This window comes from Pteropus medius, unplaced genomic scaffold, assembly GCF_902729225.1.
Source record: "Pteropus medius unplaced genomic scaffold, Ma_sr-lr_union100, whole genome shotgun sequence".
NCBI lineage: Eukaryota > Metazoa > Chordata > Mammalia > Chiroptera > Pteropodidae > Pteropus > Pteropus medius.
Genome location: NW_024343805.1, coordinates 46,066 through 58,827, shown reverse-complemented (window position 1 = coordinate 58,827; position 12,762 = coordinate 46,066). Strand labels below are relative to the sequence as shown.

The following is a 12,762-nucleotide window of genomic DNA, read 5'->3' as shown; positions in this document are numbered from 1 at the left end:
AAACTCCGAGGATCCAGATCTTTGTCAAAACAAAGGCATGAGTAATAGCAACAGTAGACATAATTAAAGGTCCTGGGAGCTCTCTGTGCTGAGGAGTGCAGACCTCAGCATGACACATAATAGCTGCATTTCTTTCTCTCCTCTCCTCCCTTCTCCCATCTCCTCCCTTCCCTTTCTTTTTTTCTCACTCTTTTGTCCCTGCTCGCTCTCTCTCTCTCTCTCTCTCTCCTCTCTCTCTCTCTCTCTCTCTCTCCACACACCCACACACACCTCCCCCTCTTTGCCCAATTCCCTTTAATGACTACTCTTGTGAGAACCACCATAGGGGCCAATGCATGGTTGAAATACACTCCGATCAGAGTAAGAATCTTTCCCCTGACCTTAATGTCATTGACATCTTCATTCTAAGACACAGATAGGTCTGGGACAAGACAGAAGACCCAGGGCCACATTAAGGAAAGATTCAACTCCATAGTTTTGTCTCTATTAGGTAAGAAATATAGAAACTTGTCAGTGAGGTCAGTAAGATCTCTAAGAAAGGATTAGAAAGACTCAATAAATGCAGCACAATGCAGCACTGTCCAAAGTGCAAGCTTGCCATCACGCAGCAGAGCCGGAGCAAGAAAAGACACTTTTGATGCTGGTGGTCCTTGTCTCCATACCCCACTCACCACAAAAAAAGTGCAATGAATGTTCTGCAGGAATAGGATGGGCTCTCACCCCAAAATTGGCTTGGATATTGAGGCTGAAAATGCTACACATTCAAGAGGGTATAAAAAGTTTTATTCTTCATATAGACATCGCCCATTATGGAGGAAGCCTAGAAGCCTACCTAAGCTGGTCTGCAATGGCGTGAGAGGTCAAGGAAAGTGGTTGGGTTTTTTAAATCATGGATAGGGTGTGGGTTCAGAGTGAGAGTTTCTACATATGTGAGGTTTGAATTCTCTTGCTGTCACCAAGGGAGGAAGGAGCCAGCCTTACTAAAAATTGAGATATCATTGACACATACCAGTATATTAGTTTTAAGTGTATAACACAACGATTCAATATTTATATATATTACAAAATAATTATCACAACAAGTCTAGTTAAGATCGGTCATTGCACAATGTTACAATTTTTATTGTAATAAGAACTCTTAGGATCTACTCTCTTAGGAGCTTTCAAATACAAAATATAATATTATTAATTATAGTCATCATGCTGTACATTACACCCCCATGCCTCTTTTATTTTATAACTGAAGGATCAAGCCTTTCTTATCAACTAGTCCAGATGTTGGGCAGAAGGGGAAGAGGAAGAGAGTGGTTTAAATTGGTAGTAGCCAGATATCACATGCAAAAAAAAGAATCAGACATTTTATTACATAGCTCTTATAGTATGTTTATAAATAGTGCAAATCAAGAGAATTAATTACACTGCATTTGGATAAAATAAAATACAGTTAATTGCTTATTAGTGTCCTTTAATTAAAGAAACTAATAAAGAAATTTTTTTTCTTAAGAGAGGAAGATATTTCTCATTGCTTTCCTTCACAGGAGGGTATTGATAGGTTACCATGTTTATGGATTTTTAAATCCTTAATAACCTTACTCCTCTAATTTCTCTAGCTCATTCTTTCCAAGGGATGCATGTAGTAACAGCTTAAAAGAGCGAATCCAATGTGAAAAGGTTCTCAGAAGAATGTTTGTCATACCTGCAAAATACTACTGAAGGAGTATGGTCATCAAGTGTGAATATTTTATTTATGAATTGCTTAAATTCAAATTATAGACACACTGATGGATACTTGTATACTTGTTTCCTTTATACCAATCCTCCTTTATTTTCCAAAAGGTGTCTGTGCTCTGTGGAACCACAGAACAAAACAGGTGTCTTGAAATTTCTCCTCCTGGGACTCTCAGATGATCCAGAACTGCAGCCTTTAATTTTTGGGCTCTTTCTGTCAATGTACCTGGTCACCATGCTGGGGAATCTGCTCATCATCCTGGCTGTCAGCTCTGACTCCCACCTCCACACCCCCATGTACTTCTTCCTCTCCATCCTGTCCATGGCTGACATTGGTTTTACTTCTACCACCATCCCCAAGATGTTTTTAGACATCCAAACTCACAGCAGAGTCATCTCCTATGCCAGCTGCCTGATTCAATTGTCTTTTTTTAATCTTTTTGGATATCTGGACAGTATACTTCTAACTATGATGGCCTATGACCGATTTGTAGCTATTTGTTGTCCCCTGCACTACCTGGTCATCATGAACCCCCGCCTCTGCAGTCTACTGGTTCAAGTGTCTTTTTTGATCAGCCTTTTCTACTCTGAACTGCACTGCTTGTTGATGTCACAGCTTTCCTTTTGCACAAATGTGGAAATTCCTCATTTCTTCTGTGACCCTCCTCAACTCTTCAAGCTGGCCTATAACGATACCTCCACCAATAACATGTTAACCTATATTTTTAGTGCCATCTTTGGTGGAGTTCCACTCTCAGGGATCATTTTCTCTTACTATAAAATTGTTTCCTCCATTCTGAGAGTCCCATCATCAGGAGGGAAGTATAAAGCCTTCGTCACCTGTGGTTCTCACCTGTCAGTTGTCTGCTTATTTTACGGAACAGGCCTTGGGGTGTACCTTAATTCGACTGTTTTACATTCTTCCAAGAGAGGTCCAGTGACCTCAGTGGTGTATACGACAGTCACCCCCATGCTGAACCCCTTTATCTACAGTCTGAGGAACAGGGACATCAAGAGAGCCTTGCAGAGGCTCCTCAACAGAACAGCATAGTTTCAATGCTGTTCATAAATCCTTAATAACCTAACTCCTCTAATTTTAATCCTTAATAACCTTACTCCCTCAACCCCCATTTTTTGGTCTATGGATTAGAAATTACTACAAAACCAAACATCTGCAATTGGTAAACATGCCTCTTTTGGCACACAAGTTTTCTATCTCATGGTTTTCATTCCTTTTGATCTATTATATCTGAAAGTTGCTTGTTTTGGCACATCTTTGATGGAATTAAGGGATTATTCTGTGATCCTATGTATGTCAAAATCGCTGAACAATTGAGTTTAATTACAACTGGAATATTATGTATTTGTCACATATGACCCAGGCATCCTGTAGAAATTTACAACTCTCTTTTGAATACATAGCTATATATGATTCCCCACCATGTTCACCATTCTAGCCTATTTTCCATAAAACTTTGGCTTTGTTCAAATTTAGATTGTGTGAGAGAATGTGTGTCACTGGTTCTCAATCTACGCTTCCTACTTGAAGCACCTGATGAGGTTTAAAATTCTTCATGGCTGAATCCCATCACCATAGATTACGATTTAATTGGACTGGAGAATGAAAATATCATGAATTATTTTAACAGCACCCCAGATGGGTCTAATATCCAGATAAGATGAGAACTATTGAATTTTTTCAGACATTTATATAAAGATGACTTGCATGTCTTGGGGTCTTTACTATTTATTATTAAGTCCTGAAAATCCAAAAGTGATCAGAGCTCATAAAGGAGAAGATATGAAAGAGTTTGCCTTAGTAACAGCCAAAGGGATTTTTTCTCTCATATTCTGGTAAAATATCCTCACTCTACAACTGTCCCTCTGTGCTAGATATTGCCCTACTGTTTACTGCTCCAAACTTACCCATTTATACTGTAAGTTGGGATGCTCTTGTGGGGGCTGGGAATCTTTAAACTATTCCTCTTTTTCTACCTGGTTTCTCTCTAGGTTCTTTCAGTGTGGGCCAGTAAAGGGCACACATACCAACTTTTCCCTTACTCCATAGACTATGGTGCCTCACTGTTTCCTGCAGTTATGACACTGTGTTACCATGTTTTTCTTTTCATGCCTTTCATCTTTCAAAAACTATATCCATACCTATATGAAATTATCTTCATTAAATAATTAGTGGGGCTTCTCTTCTTCATTGAACTGTGACTGATAAATCATAATATGGGGAATAAATTTGAAGAATGCAAAGTGAGCTCAGGATAAAAAGGGGATTGTAATGCTATGTCTTGATCAAGGGTATATAATTGAGGTTTAAAGTAGTGGTATGATATTTCCAGGGGCTATGTGATTCTATCTGTCCCTGTTGATCGTCAAGTCAACCAAGTCATTATGAATCAATTTAACCCTATCTTCATTTTCATTACTCAGGAGTAGTAAAAACCATGTCCTCAGCAAAGAGGAAATTTTTCCTTTCACTAGTAACCACCCCATTAGGATTCTACATTGTAACCAAGCTTCTTTCTCTTCTGTCTTTGGCCTCCTTCTTTCTTCTACATGCCCAGGTACCTATGTATATATACATCTTTCCTTTAGAGATGCTACATGTAGTTTCTGAGGTAGCAGTCTGAGATTTCTGAAAAGCTATCCAATAACTGGTTTAATCTACTCTGCCTTTTACCACGAAGCTAAATCGACTACCAACTTCACTAGCAATGAACCTAATATCTGGCTCTGTTTAATATCAGGTTTTTCCTCTTGCCCAAGCAGTCTAAAACATCTCAACACTCATACCTCCTCCTCTAATTCTTCTCTATACTCCTGCTATGTGGTCATTTGGGCTCCCTAAAAATTTCCTCTGCCACTTATGCACATACACATAATCATCATAATTATCTCATATCTGATTTAATTAAGTAAGTACTTGCATTTTTTCATATCAGTTAATGAGAAACTAGTCTCTGAGTTCCTCATATATATGAACCTGACACAAAAAGACTGTATATATTAGACACAGATGTTGTTGAAACAACGATTCCCATATATCCCACTTTGTTTCACCATATAAGCCAAAACTGCACATAAAAATAGACTTCAAGATGCTTCCAACATCCCCTGCCTTCTGTCTACATGCCCTTGTACATACCCACCTCCATGTGGATTGGGCCTTGTGACTTACATGCAATGAATAAAATGTCAAAAAATGTTGGGCAAAAACCAGGTAGACCTAACTGGTATACCACGTGGGATCTTGAGATTATCCTGTTAACTGAAATAAGTCAGAAATGTTTAGAACGATGTGATTTTACTTAATTGTGGGATATAAGAGTGAAAGCCACAAATGAACAAGACAAACAAACAAAAAATCATAGACATAAACAACAGTTTAGTGGTTACCAGAGGGAAGAGGGGAAGGGAGGAAATCAACAACGGTAAAGAGGGTAAAATATATGGTGACAGAAAAAGTTTAATTTCGGGTGGTGAACTCACAATGCAACATACGTACATCGTATTATTGAATTGTACACATGAATCTATGTGATTTTATTATCCAATGTCACTCCAATAAATTTGATATTAAAAAAGTTTTAAAAATACTTGGATGTCACTCCATCGTTTATGTGTAAATAGACTCAGGCTTTCACCTATTAGCTCTCTTCTACTCTCTCACCAGCTCTTTCTGTTGGAAGAGAGCTGTCATGTTGTCAGCTGCCCAATGGGGAAGCTCACGTAGCAAGAAGCTGAGGGATGCCTATGGCCAGCTGCACATGAGGAACTGAATCCTGCCAAAGCCACATGAGTAAGCTTGAAATTGGATTTTCTTCTAGTTAAGACATGAGATGACTACAGTCCTACATTTAGAATGCAGACATCTGTGAAACCCCTGGCAGAATTGTTTAAAATTGTTAATTTGATATGTCAAAATAGATGGTTGTCTGATGTAACAACATATATAAAACAACATAGAGAAAATTTAGAACTTCGGCTTTCATTCAAAATAGCAAAAAACATATATTTCTAACACATATAATGCAAAACCTCAAAACAGGACTAAAGGGGGATAAGAAAAAGTTCTCCTATAACACAAAAATCTTAAATAAGAACGTAAAATTATAGCATATTCTTCGTGTAGAAAACACAATTATCCCTACATAGAATAATTCAGTGAATTTACAGACATAAAAGTTACACGCTGCTTTTTTTATTGAAAAATATTGTCTGAGTTTCTAAAATTTCTGCAACTTGGACGTGGACATGAAGTGTATAGGCGTGCATCCTCCTGAGGAGAGGAAGGGCCCAGAATCTTGAAAGTACATTCCCTTTCCATTTTCAAGTCCCATTAATAAGAGCAAGTCCTCAGAGCTTGAGATAACATTGACCAATTAGGCTAATTGTGAGCTCTGTGCATTAAGCTCTTAAAGCCAGGCAGAACTAGATCATTGGATTGTTTCTCCAGCCCCTCAGGTCCTCTGTTTTAGTCCAGTGGGCCTCACATCTGAGTCCTCTCCTCTAGAAATCACTGCATCAGGAAGCCCACGACTAACTTCGCCTCACTGCCAGACCTGGGGATAGAGTGTGAATCTTCATCGCTTGCCAGGGGGATATGGGTAGTGGATTCTCACTCCTTGGCCAAACTCCAGTAGAGATAGAACATCCCACTGAGGACTGTGGAGATGGAGGATTGAGAAGGGACAGTCAGGAGCATTGTTTTTTCACCATTGTGACAAACAGGAGACAAACAGAGACAAACAGATGGGAAGGCACAAATATGGAACGTTTCCGTCATTTTTGTCCTTACAAAGGTAGATTCTGAATGCCTGGAGGGAGACAACTGAGCCTAATTCATTTCAGATCCCCCAGAGTGTATACATTGCTTGGCAGACAACAACAACAATCTCTGTTAAATGCTAAATAGACTCTTCCTTGGATGTCAGAAGCAGAGCCCAAGCAACATGGCTTCGACACAGTGCTTTCCTTCCTGGACTGTCATTCCTTCCAGCAATGACTCATAGGACTGGACAGAAGATAGTACAGTACTCATATGCATCCATGTCACAGATTTTATAAGAAACCTATGAGTTTCACATTTAATAGAATCTACAACATTTAAATATAAAGAAAAGAGTGCAAACATTTGACAACGACTGGACATCTAACTTTGGGTAGTGAAGACACAATGCAATATATAAATATAAATATATATATACACATATATATATATGACTTTCTGTTGAATGATACACTTGAAACATATTTGATTTTGTTCATCAATGTCACCCCAATAATTTTTAATAATAAATTAATAAATTCAATTCAAAGAGAAAAAATGTGGAGATTTTCAAAAAAGTGGAAAAAAAAGGAAAAAAGAAAAGGATGTAAATCTTACTATTTGGACTGAGACATATTTTAGGATTTCCACTCATTCTATGGATGAATTACCATGAAAGAACAGGACATGATAGGCTTCTACCTCTCTGCCCTACAATTGAATAAAATGTCATTAAATCTTTTTTGAGATTGTATTTAATTAACAAGCCCACTATTCTAATGTGATTTAAAAACCATGACTGAACATTTATTAAGGACAGATCTCTGTTAGGTGCCACATGTGTCCCAGAGATGGGTATCATTTTCCCTATTTCTATGTAAGAGATACCAGCACAGAAAAGTGGAGAGATTTACACACTCTCTGCATTGAGTGGGTGAGAGCTGTGGACTCAAACAGACATCTCTTGATTCCCATCCCAGGGCTCTGTCTCCTCCACCATGGCACAATCATTATTTCTTTCCAAACCTGTTTTAGTCTCAGATGAGCAAATGGAGGTAGAACCACCAATTCCTTTCCTTGGGATTTGGTCAGTTCAACTGTGAATTAGCAGAATGGACCAAGTGGTTTGTAGGGACCTTTACTGCATGACTATTGTGGATCACAGGGTTTTCTATGAATAGTAATGAATTTCACAGCCTGAGATATGGAAATATCATTCCTTATACAAAATGGAAATTTTCATGTGGCTCTATCATGAAAGTCTATTGCTAGTCAGACTTAGGGATCTTTCTAATTTTATACCTTGGCAATCAGAGCACGTAGGTGGTTTCGTCTGACTTTTCTATTGGAAAAACACGTGCAGGTAATTAATAGTTAAGTTGCACATGTATCAAGTTTTTATAACTCACACACTTCTGTGTTTATATGTCTAGGAAATTCTCAGTTGTGCAAAATTATAGGGGCATAATAATTTTATTAGCCATGTCATAAAAAGATTTAAAATGAAGTTTATCCCTCAGGTAATATTATGCATCATTTAAAGTGTTGAATAGATGTGTTTACTTCACAAAGAGACTTTACCCACAATGCAGTAGTAAAAGAGAACTCAAAAAACAATATGAATAGCATGAGAGCATTGAGGTAAATTTTCAAGAGAATGGTTTTTGAATATTTACACCAACACTAATATTATAAAAACATTGAAAGGAAAGTGCATCTTCTAAATTCATGACAGCATTTGCCTTTCTACAACTAAAGTGTAGGGAAAGAAGACCATAGAGAAAGCAAAAAACCCTCAAGTTTTATCAATAATAAATATGAGTTCTAAAGCAAGGATTATCAAAAATTTATATTTTAATATAGGTGGTGGGCAACAATTATCAGTGGGTACACTGATAATAATTGATAAAATTAATACAATATTAATTAATTGCCTGGCAATAATTCTCTACTCAGGCTATAAGTTAGTATGCCCAAAGGACTTATGTGTAGACATTCTAATTTAATTGGTTCTTGGCTATGGCCAGTCCATCATTAAATTTGAAAAGATGGGCAGGTGATTTAATGATCAATTGCATTGGTGATCACTGTTGAAATCATTTATATTTATAATTAAATTTTATTTCTTACAGCAACTCTATAATATCAGCTCAAAAATATACCCATTTTACAGATGAGCAAACTACTCAGATGTTGTAATAATAGCCTTTGTTCTTTTGCCTTTTATTTTTCTCAAATTGCATCATGTTTTGATCTGTCAAGAGAAATGAAGATGTGAGTTGCCTTCAGGGAGCGGAGTTTAGGAGAAATGTAATCCGAGTATAAGGAAGAATTGACTTGAAAAGTTCTTTAGCTGGCATCAAGAAGGCCAGCTTAACATTGGAGACCTGACTTTGCACCTGAATTTCTCAGCTGGTCACTAGAGCATTAAGTTTGATGAGAAATCAACCCTTCACAAATGTTTATTATTTGAGACATATTTAAAGAGTTTTACCAAGCCACTACAAATAAAAACAGTAAAGAGTAAGTTCAACCTCAGATATTTCTCTAAGATTGTGTATTACTGATACAAAATAACCATTCAAAAGGGAAAATAAGTCCAGAGTACTCATGAAAGTTAATGATTATTTAATCATTGGTGCATTATAAATTAATATCATCTTTAGAATCAGTGATGCTGTATGATCTCATGCATTTAACAAGAACATATTTTTCTAAAGGTGAAGTCCACCAAGGCCAAATATTTATATCTTTGAGTTATATTTGAAGGGACTTTGACCAGACGACCCACATATTTGAGTGAGCACTTATCTCCATAAAAGATGGCTTTTATAAAACCAAATAAAAATGAAACCCTTAAAAATAATTGCCATACAAAAATGCTATCTGATTATGAACATTTTATTTTAATTTAGAATCTAGTTAATGTGGTTTTAGCTCTTCTAGACTACATTCCAAATTAAGAGAATTTCTTATACTGCATTTAGATAAGATAAAGTCCTCTTGACAGCTCCCCAGCGTCTTTTAATTATGATGATGTTTTTTTCTTAAAGAGAGAAGAGTATTTCTTGTTCCATATTTTTTTTAAAGTAGAAGGCTGGTATTTTACTGTGGATTTGCCTTCTCAGAATTATCTTTCTTTAATAGTCTTCAGCCCAGTGTCTCTAAATTGGGTGTTTATAAAAACAGGTGAATAGCCCAGAGATCAAGAAGGAAAGAGATCCAAAGAAAAGTTCCCACCTGAGAAATGTTGCCAAAGGTAATGGGGGTGTATGGTCCTCAAGTGTAAATACTTCACCTGTTAATTGCTTAAGTCCAAATATGGACACTGAGCTGGGTGCCTCTATAATTGTTTGATTTACTCAACACTGTCTTATTTTTTTTTTTTTCAAAATAAATCCCATCCGCATGGAACCATGCAATCTGACAGGTGACTCAGAATTCTTCCTCCTGGAATTCTCAGATGGTCTAGAACTGCAGTCTCTTCTGTTTAGGCTCTTCCTATCTATGTACCTTGTGACTGCTCAAGAACCTACTCATCATCCTCGATGTTATTTCTGACTGCCACCTCCACACCCCTATGTACTTCTTCCTTTCAAATAGTCCTTGACTGACATCAGTTTCAGCACAACTATAATTTCCAATATGTTGGTGAATCTGTAGATTTACAGCAAATCCATCACCTATGCAGATTGTCTAACTCAGGTTACCTTTCTTCTCTTTTGCATGTCTGGACAGCATATTTCTGACCCTGATGAACTATGACTAGTTGGTGGCCAATTGTCAAACCCTACACTATCTGGTCAACATGAACCCCTGCCTCTGCGGCTTGTAGGTCCTGCTGTCATTTTTCATCAGCTTTTGAACTCCCAGCTGCCCTGTTTGATGATGTCACAACTTACCTTCTGTGCAGATGTGGAAATCCCTCATTTCTTTTGTAAACCTCTACAGCTCCACAAGCTGGCCTGTAATGATACCTCCACCAATAACATGTTATCCTATTTTGTTGGTGCCATTTTGGTGGTGTGCCAATCTCAGGGATCTTTATCTCTTACTATAAAATCACTTCCTCCATTTGGAGAATTCTATCACCATATGAGAAATATTAAACCTTTTCCACCTGTGGCTCTCACCTGTTAATTGTTTGCTTATTTTATGGAACAGACCTTGGGGGGGACCTGTTCAGCTCCCTCATCTTCCTGAAGAAGGACGCAGTGGCCTTGGGGACAGACACTGTGGTTCCCCCATGCTGAGTTCTTCCATCTATAGCTGGAGGAACCTAGAGTGCACTGTGGAGGATTATCAAAAGAAATAGCCTAATCTCAATACCTGTGCTGTCTTTTTTAGTTCATAGAACTGGGAAAGCAACAAAATCAAACATGCGTAACAAGGAATTGCTGACTCTGCAATTACATTATGCATATGCACCTATATGGCTCTCTGCTTTCTGTTTACACAGATTTTTCTCTTCCTATAGCTGTAATGGAAGATTATTTTGGGAGATTATTTTGGAGTCTGCACTGAAGCCATAGCCCCTCCAGGATTATGTGTAGTATATCAGTACACCCATCTCACTTTCTTTATGCATTACACAGGACTCTTGGTTATAAGCAGTCTTGTTTCTATCATTGTAAAATAATTATAGCTCTCTCTTTCTCTTTTATTTATTTTTTTTCAATGCTTTTCTGATCATTTTTCTATTGGCTAGGAGGCCCTACTTTAAGAAGCTACACATTCATATTTTTGCTCCTTTATTATGTTGGTCAGATTCTTGATCAAATAGGATGACTATTGAATTCCCTGTCTAAGCCAGGGTGTTTTGAAATAGAAATGGAGCTGTATTAATAGTGAAAATGTAGAAACAGTTGTCAACTGGAACATCCTTAAGAAAACTGGGATATATGACTCCCAAGCAATGAGGATTCCCAATTTTCCTGATAATCTTCTTTCCATTCCAACATCTCCCCAGTCAATTAAACAGCCAGACATAAAAGGATAAATACTGTATTATTCCACTTATATGAGGCACCTAAAGCAGTCAAATTCATAGAGACATAAAGTAGAATAGTGGATGCTAACAGCTGGGAAAAAAGGAAATAGAGAGTTGGTGTTTAAGGGGGAAATAAGTTTCATATTACAAGATAAAAAAAAGTTCTGGAGATGAACGATGATAATGATTGCATAACATTGGGAATGAACTTAATACAACTGCACTGTACATTGAAAAATAGTTAAGGTGATAAATTTTATGCTATGTTATTTTACCACAACAAGAAAGATCTTCTGTTAGGAATGAGGGTCATGTTGCTCCACATGTTGGGTGTACCACTTAGCCCTCAGCATCAGACCCCCATAGATCTGCCTCAGATGCAGAGAGCCACCTAACCACAGTCATGCTTCCTTTTGAGGAAGCCCACATCCAATGACATTTGGCCCCTTGTCTCCAATTCCAGCTAACTCTAAAGGATCATCCTAGATCCAGAGTTGTCTGGTGACTTTAGGAAGCCTTCGATGGGCTTCAACCTGACCTGACTTTTTCCACTGCTCTTCCTTGCTACAAAGAGTTTGCCGAACCACAGAGTCTGAGAGAATAGTGCCTTCAAGACTCTCTTACTTCAGACACTAGCCGCAATCTCAGAAGTCCCCAGGGTGAGACTCACTTAAGACCAGTTAGCCACCAATTCAAGGACTTTCTCACATTCGACAAGTTTTAAAAATGACTCAAACTGAGGGAACTCCTTCAGGTTCAATAATTCATCAGAATGAGCCACAGAACTTGGGACAGTTTATACTATGATCACAGTTTTCTTATAGCAAAAGAATACATATTAGAACTAGCCAAAAGAAGTACACATAGGGCAAGATCTAGAAGGTCTCATATGTCAATCTTCTGGTCCTCTCCCTGTGAGTCTAGATTACTGCTTCCTGGCCACACTGTGAGACAGGACTCAGAGTATTTCCCAGCAGGTAGCTCACCTGAGCATCAGTGTCCAGAATTTTTATTGAGGCTTCATTACATAGGTGTGATTAATTAAATGATTGCCTATTTGATTGAACTCAGTTTCCAACCTCTCTCCCCAAATGTTGGTCTGGTATCGCTTTGTCCAAGGCTCCAATACTTTATTTATATGGTTAATGTTTCTGGCACGGCCAATCCCGACTTTGAGTCATCTCATTAGCACAAACTATCAGATATGGTCCATGGGTCCCATCATCCTAGGAGTGAACAACCAATCACTCCTATCACTAAATTT

General features: G+C 37.8%; 1 protein-coding gene across 1 annotated transcript; it reads left to right on the top strand.

Annotated features, from left to right (window-relative positions):
• Positions 1 to 847: 847 nt before the first annotated feature.
• On the top strand, positions 848 to 2,779 carry LOC120607026 (olfactory receptor 18-like). The gene is made up of 2 exons (XM_039868638.1): positions 848 to 852; positions 1,774 to 2,779. Exons 1-2 carry the CDS (start codon positions 848 to 850, stop codon positions 2,777 to 2,779), a joined length of 1,011 nt encoding a protein of 336 aa, XP_039724572.1.
• Positions 2,780 to 12,762: the final 9,983 nt, after the last annotated feature.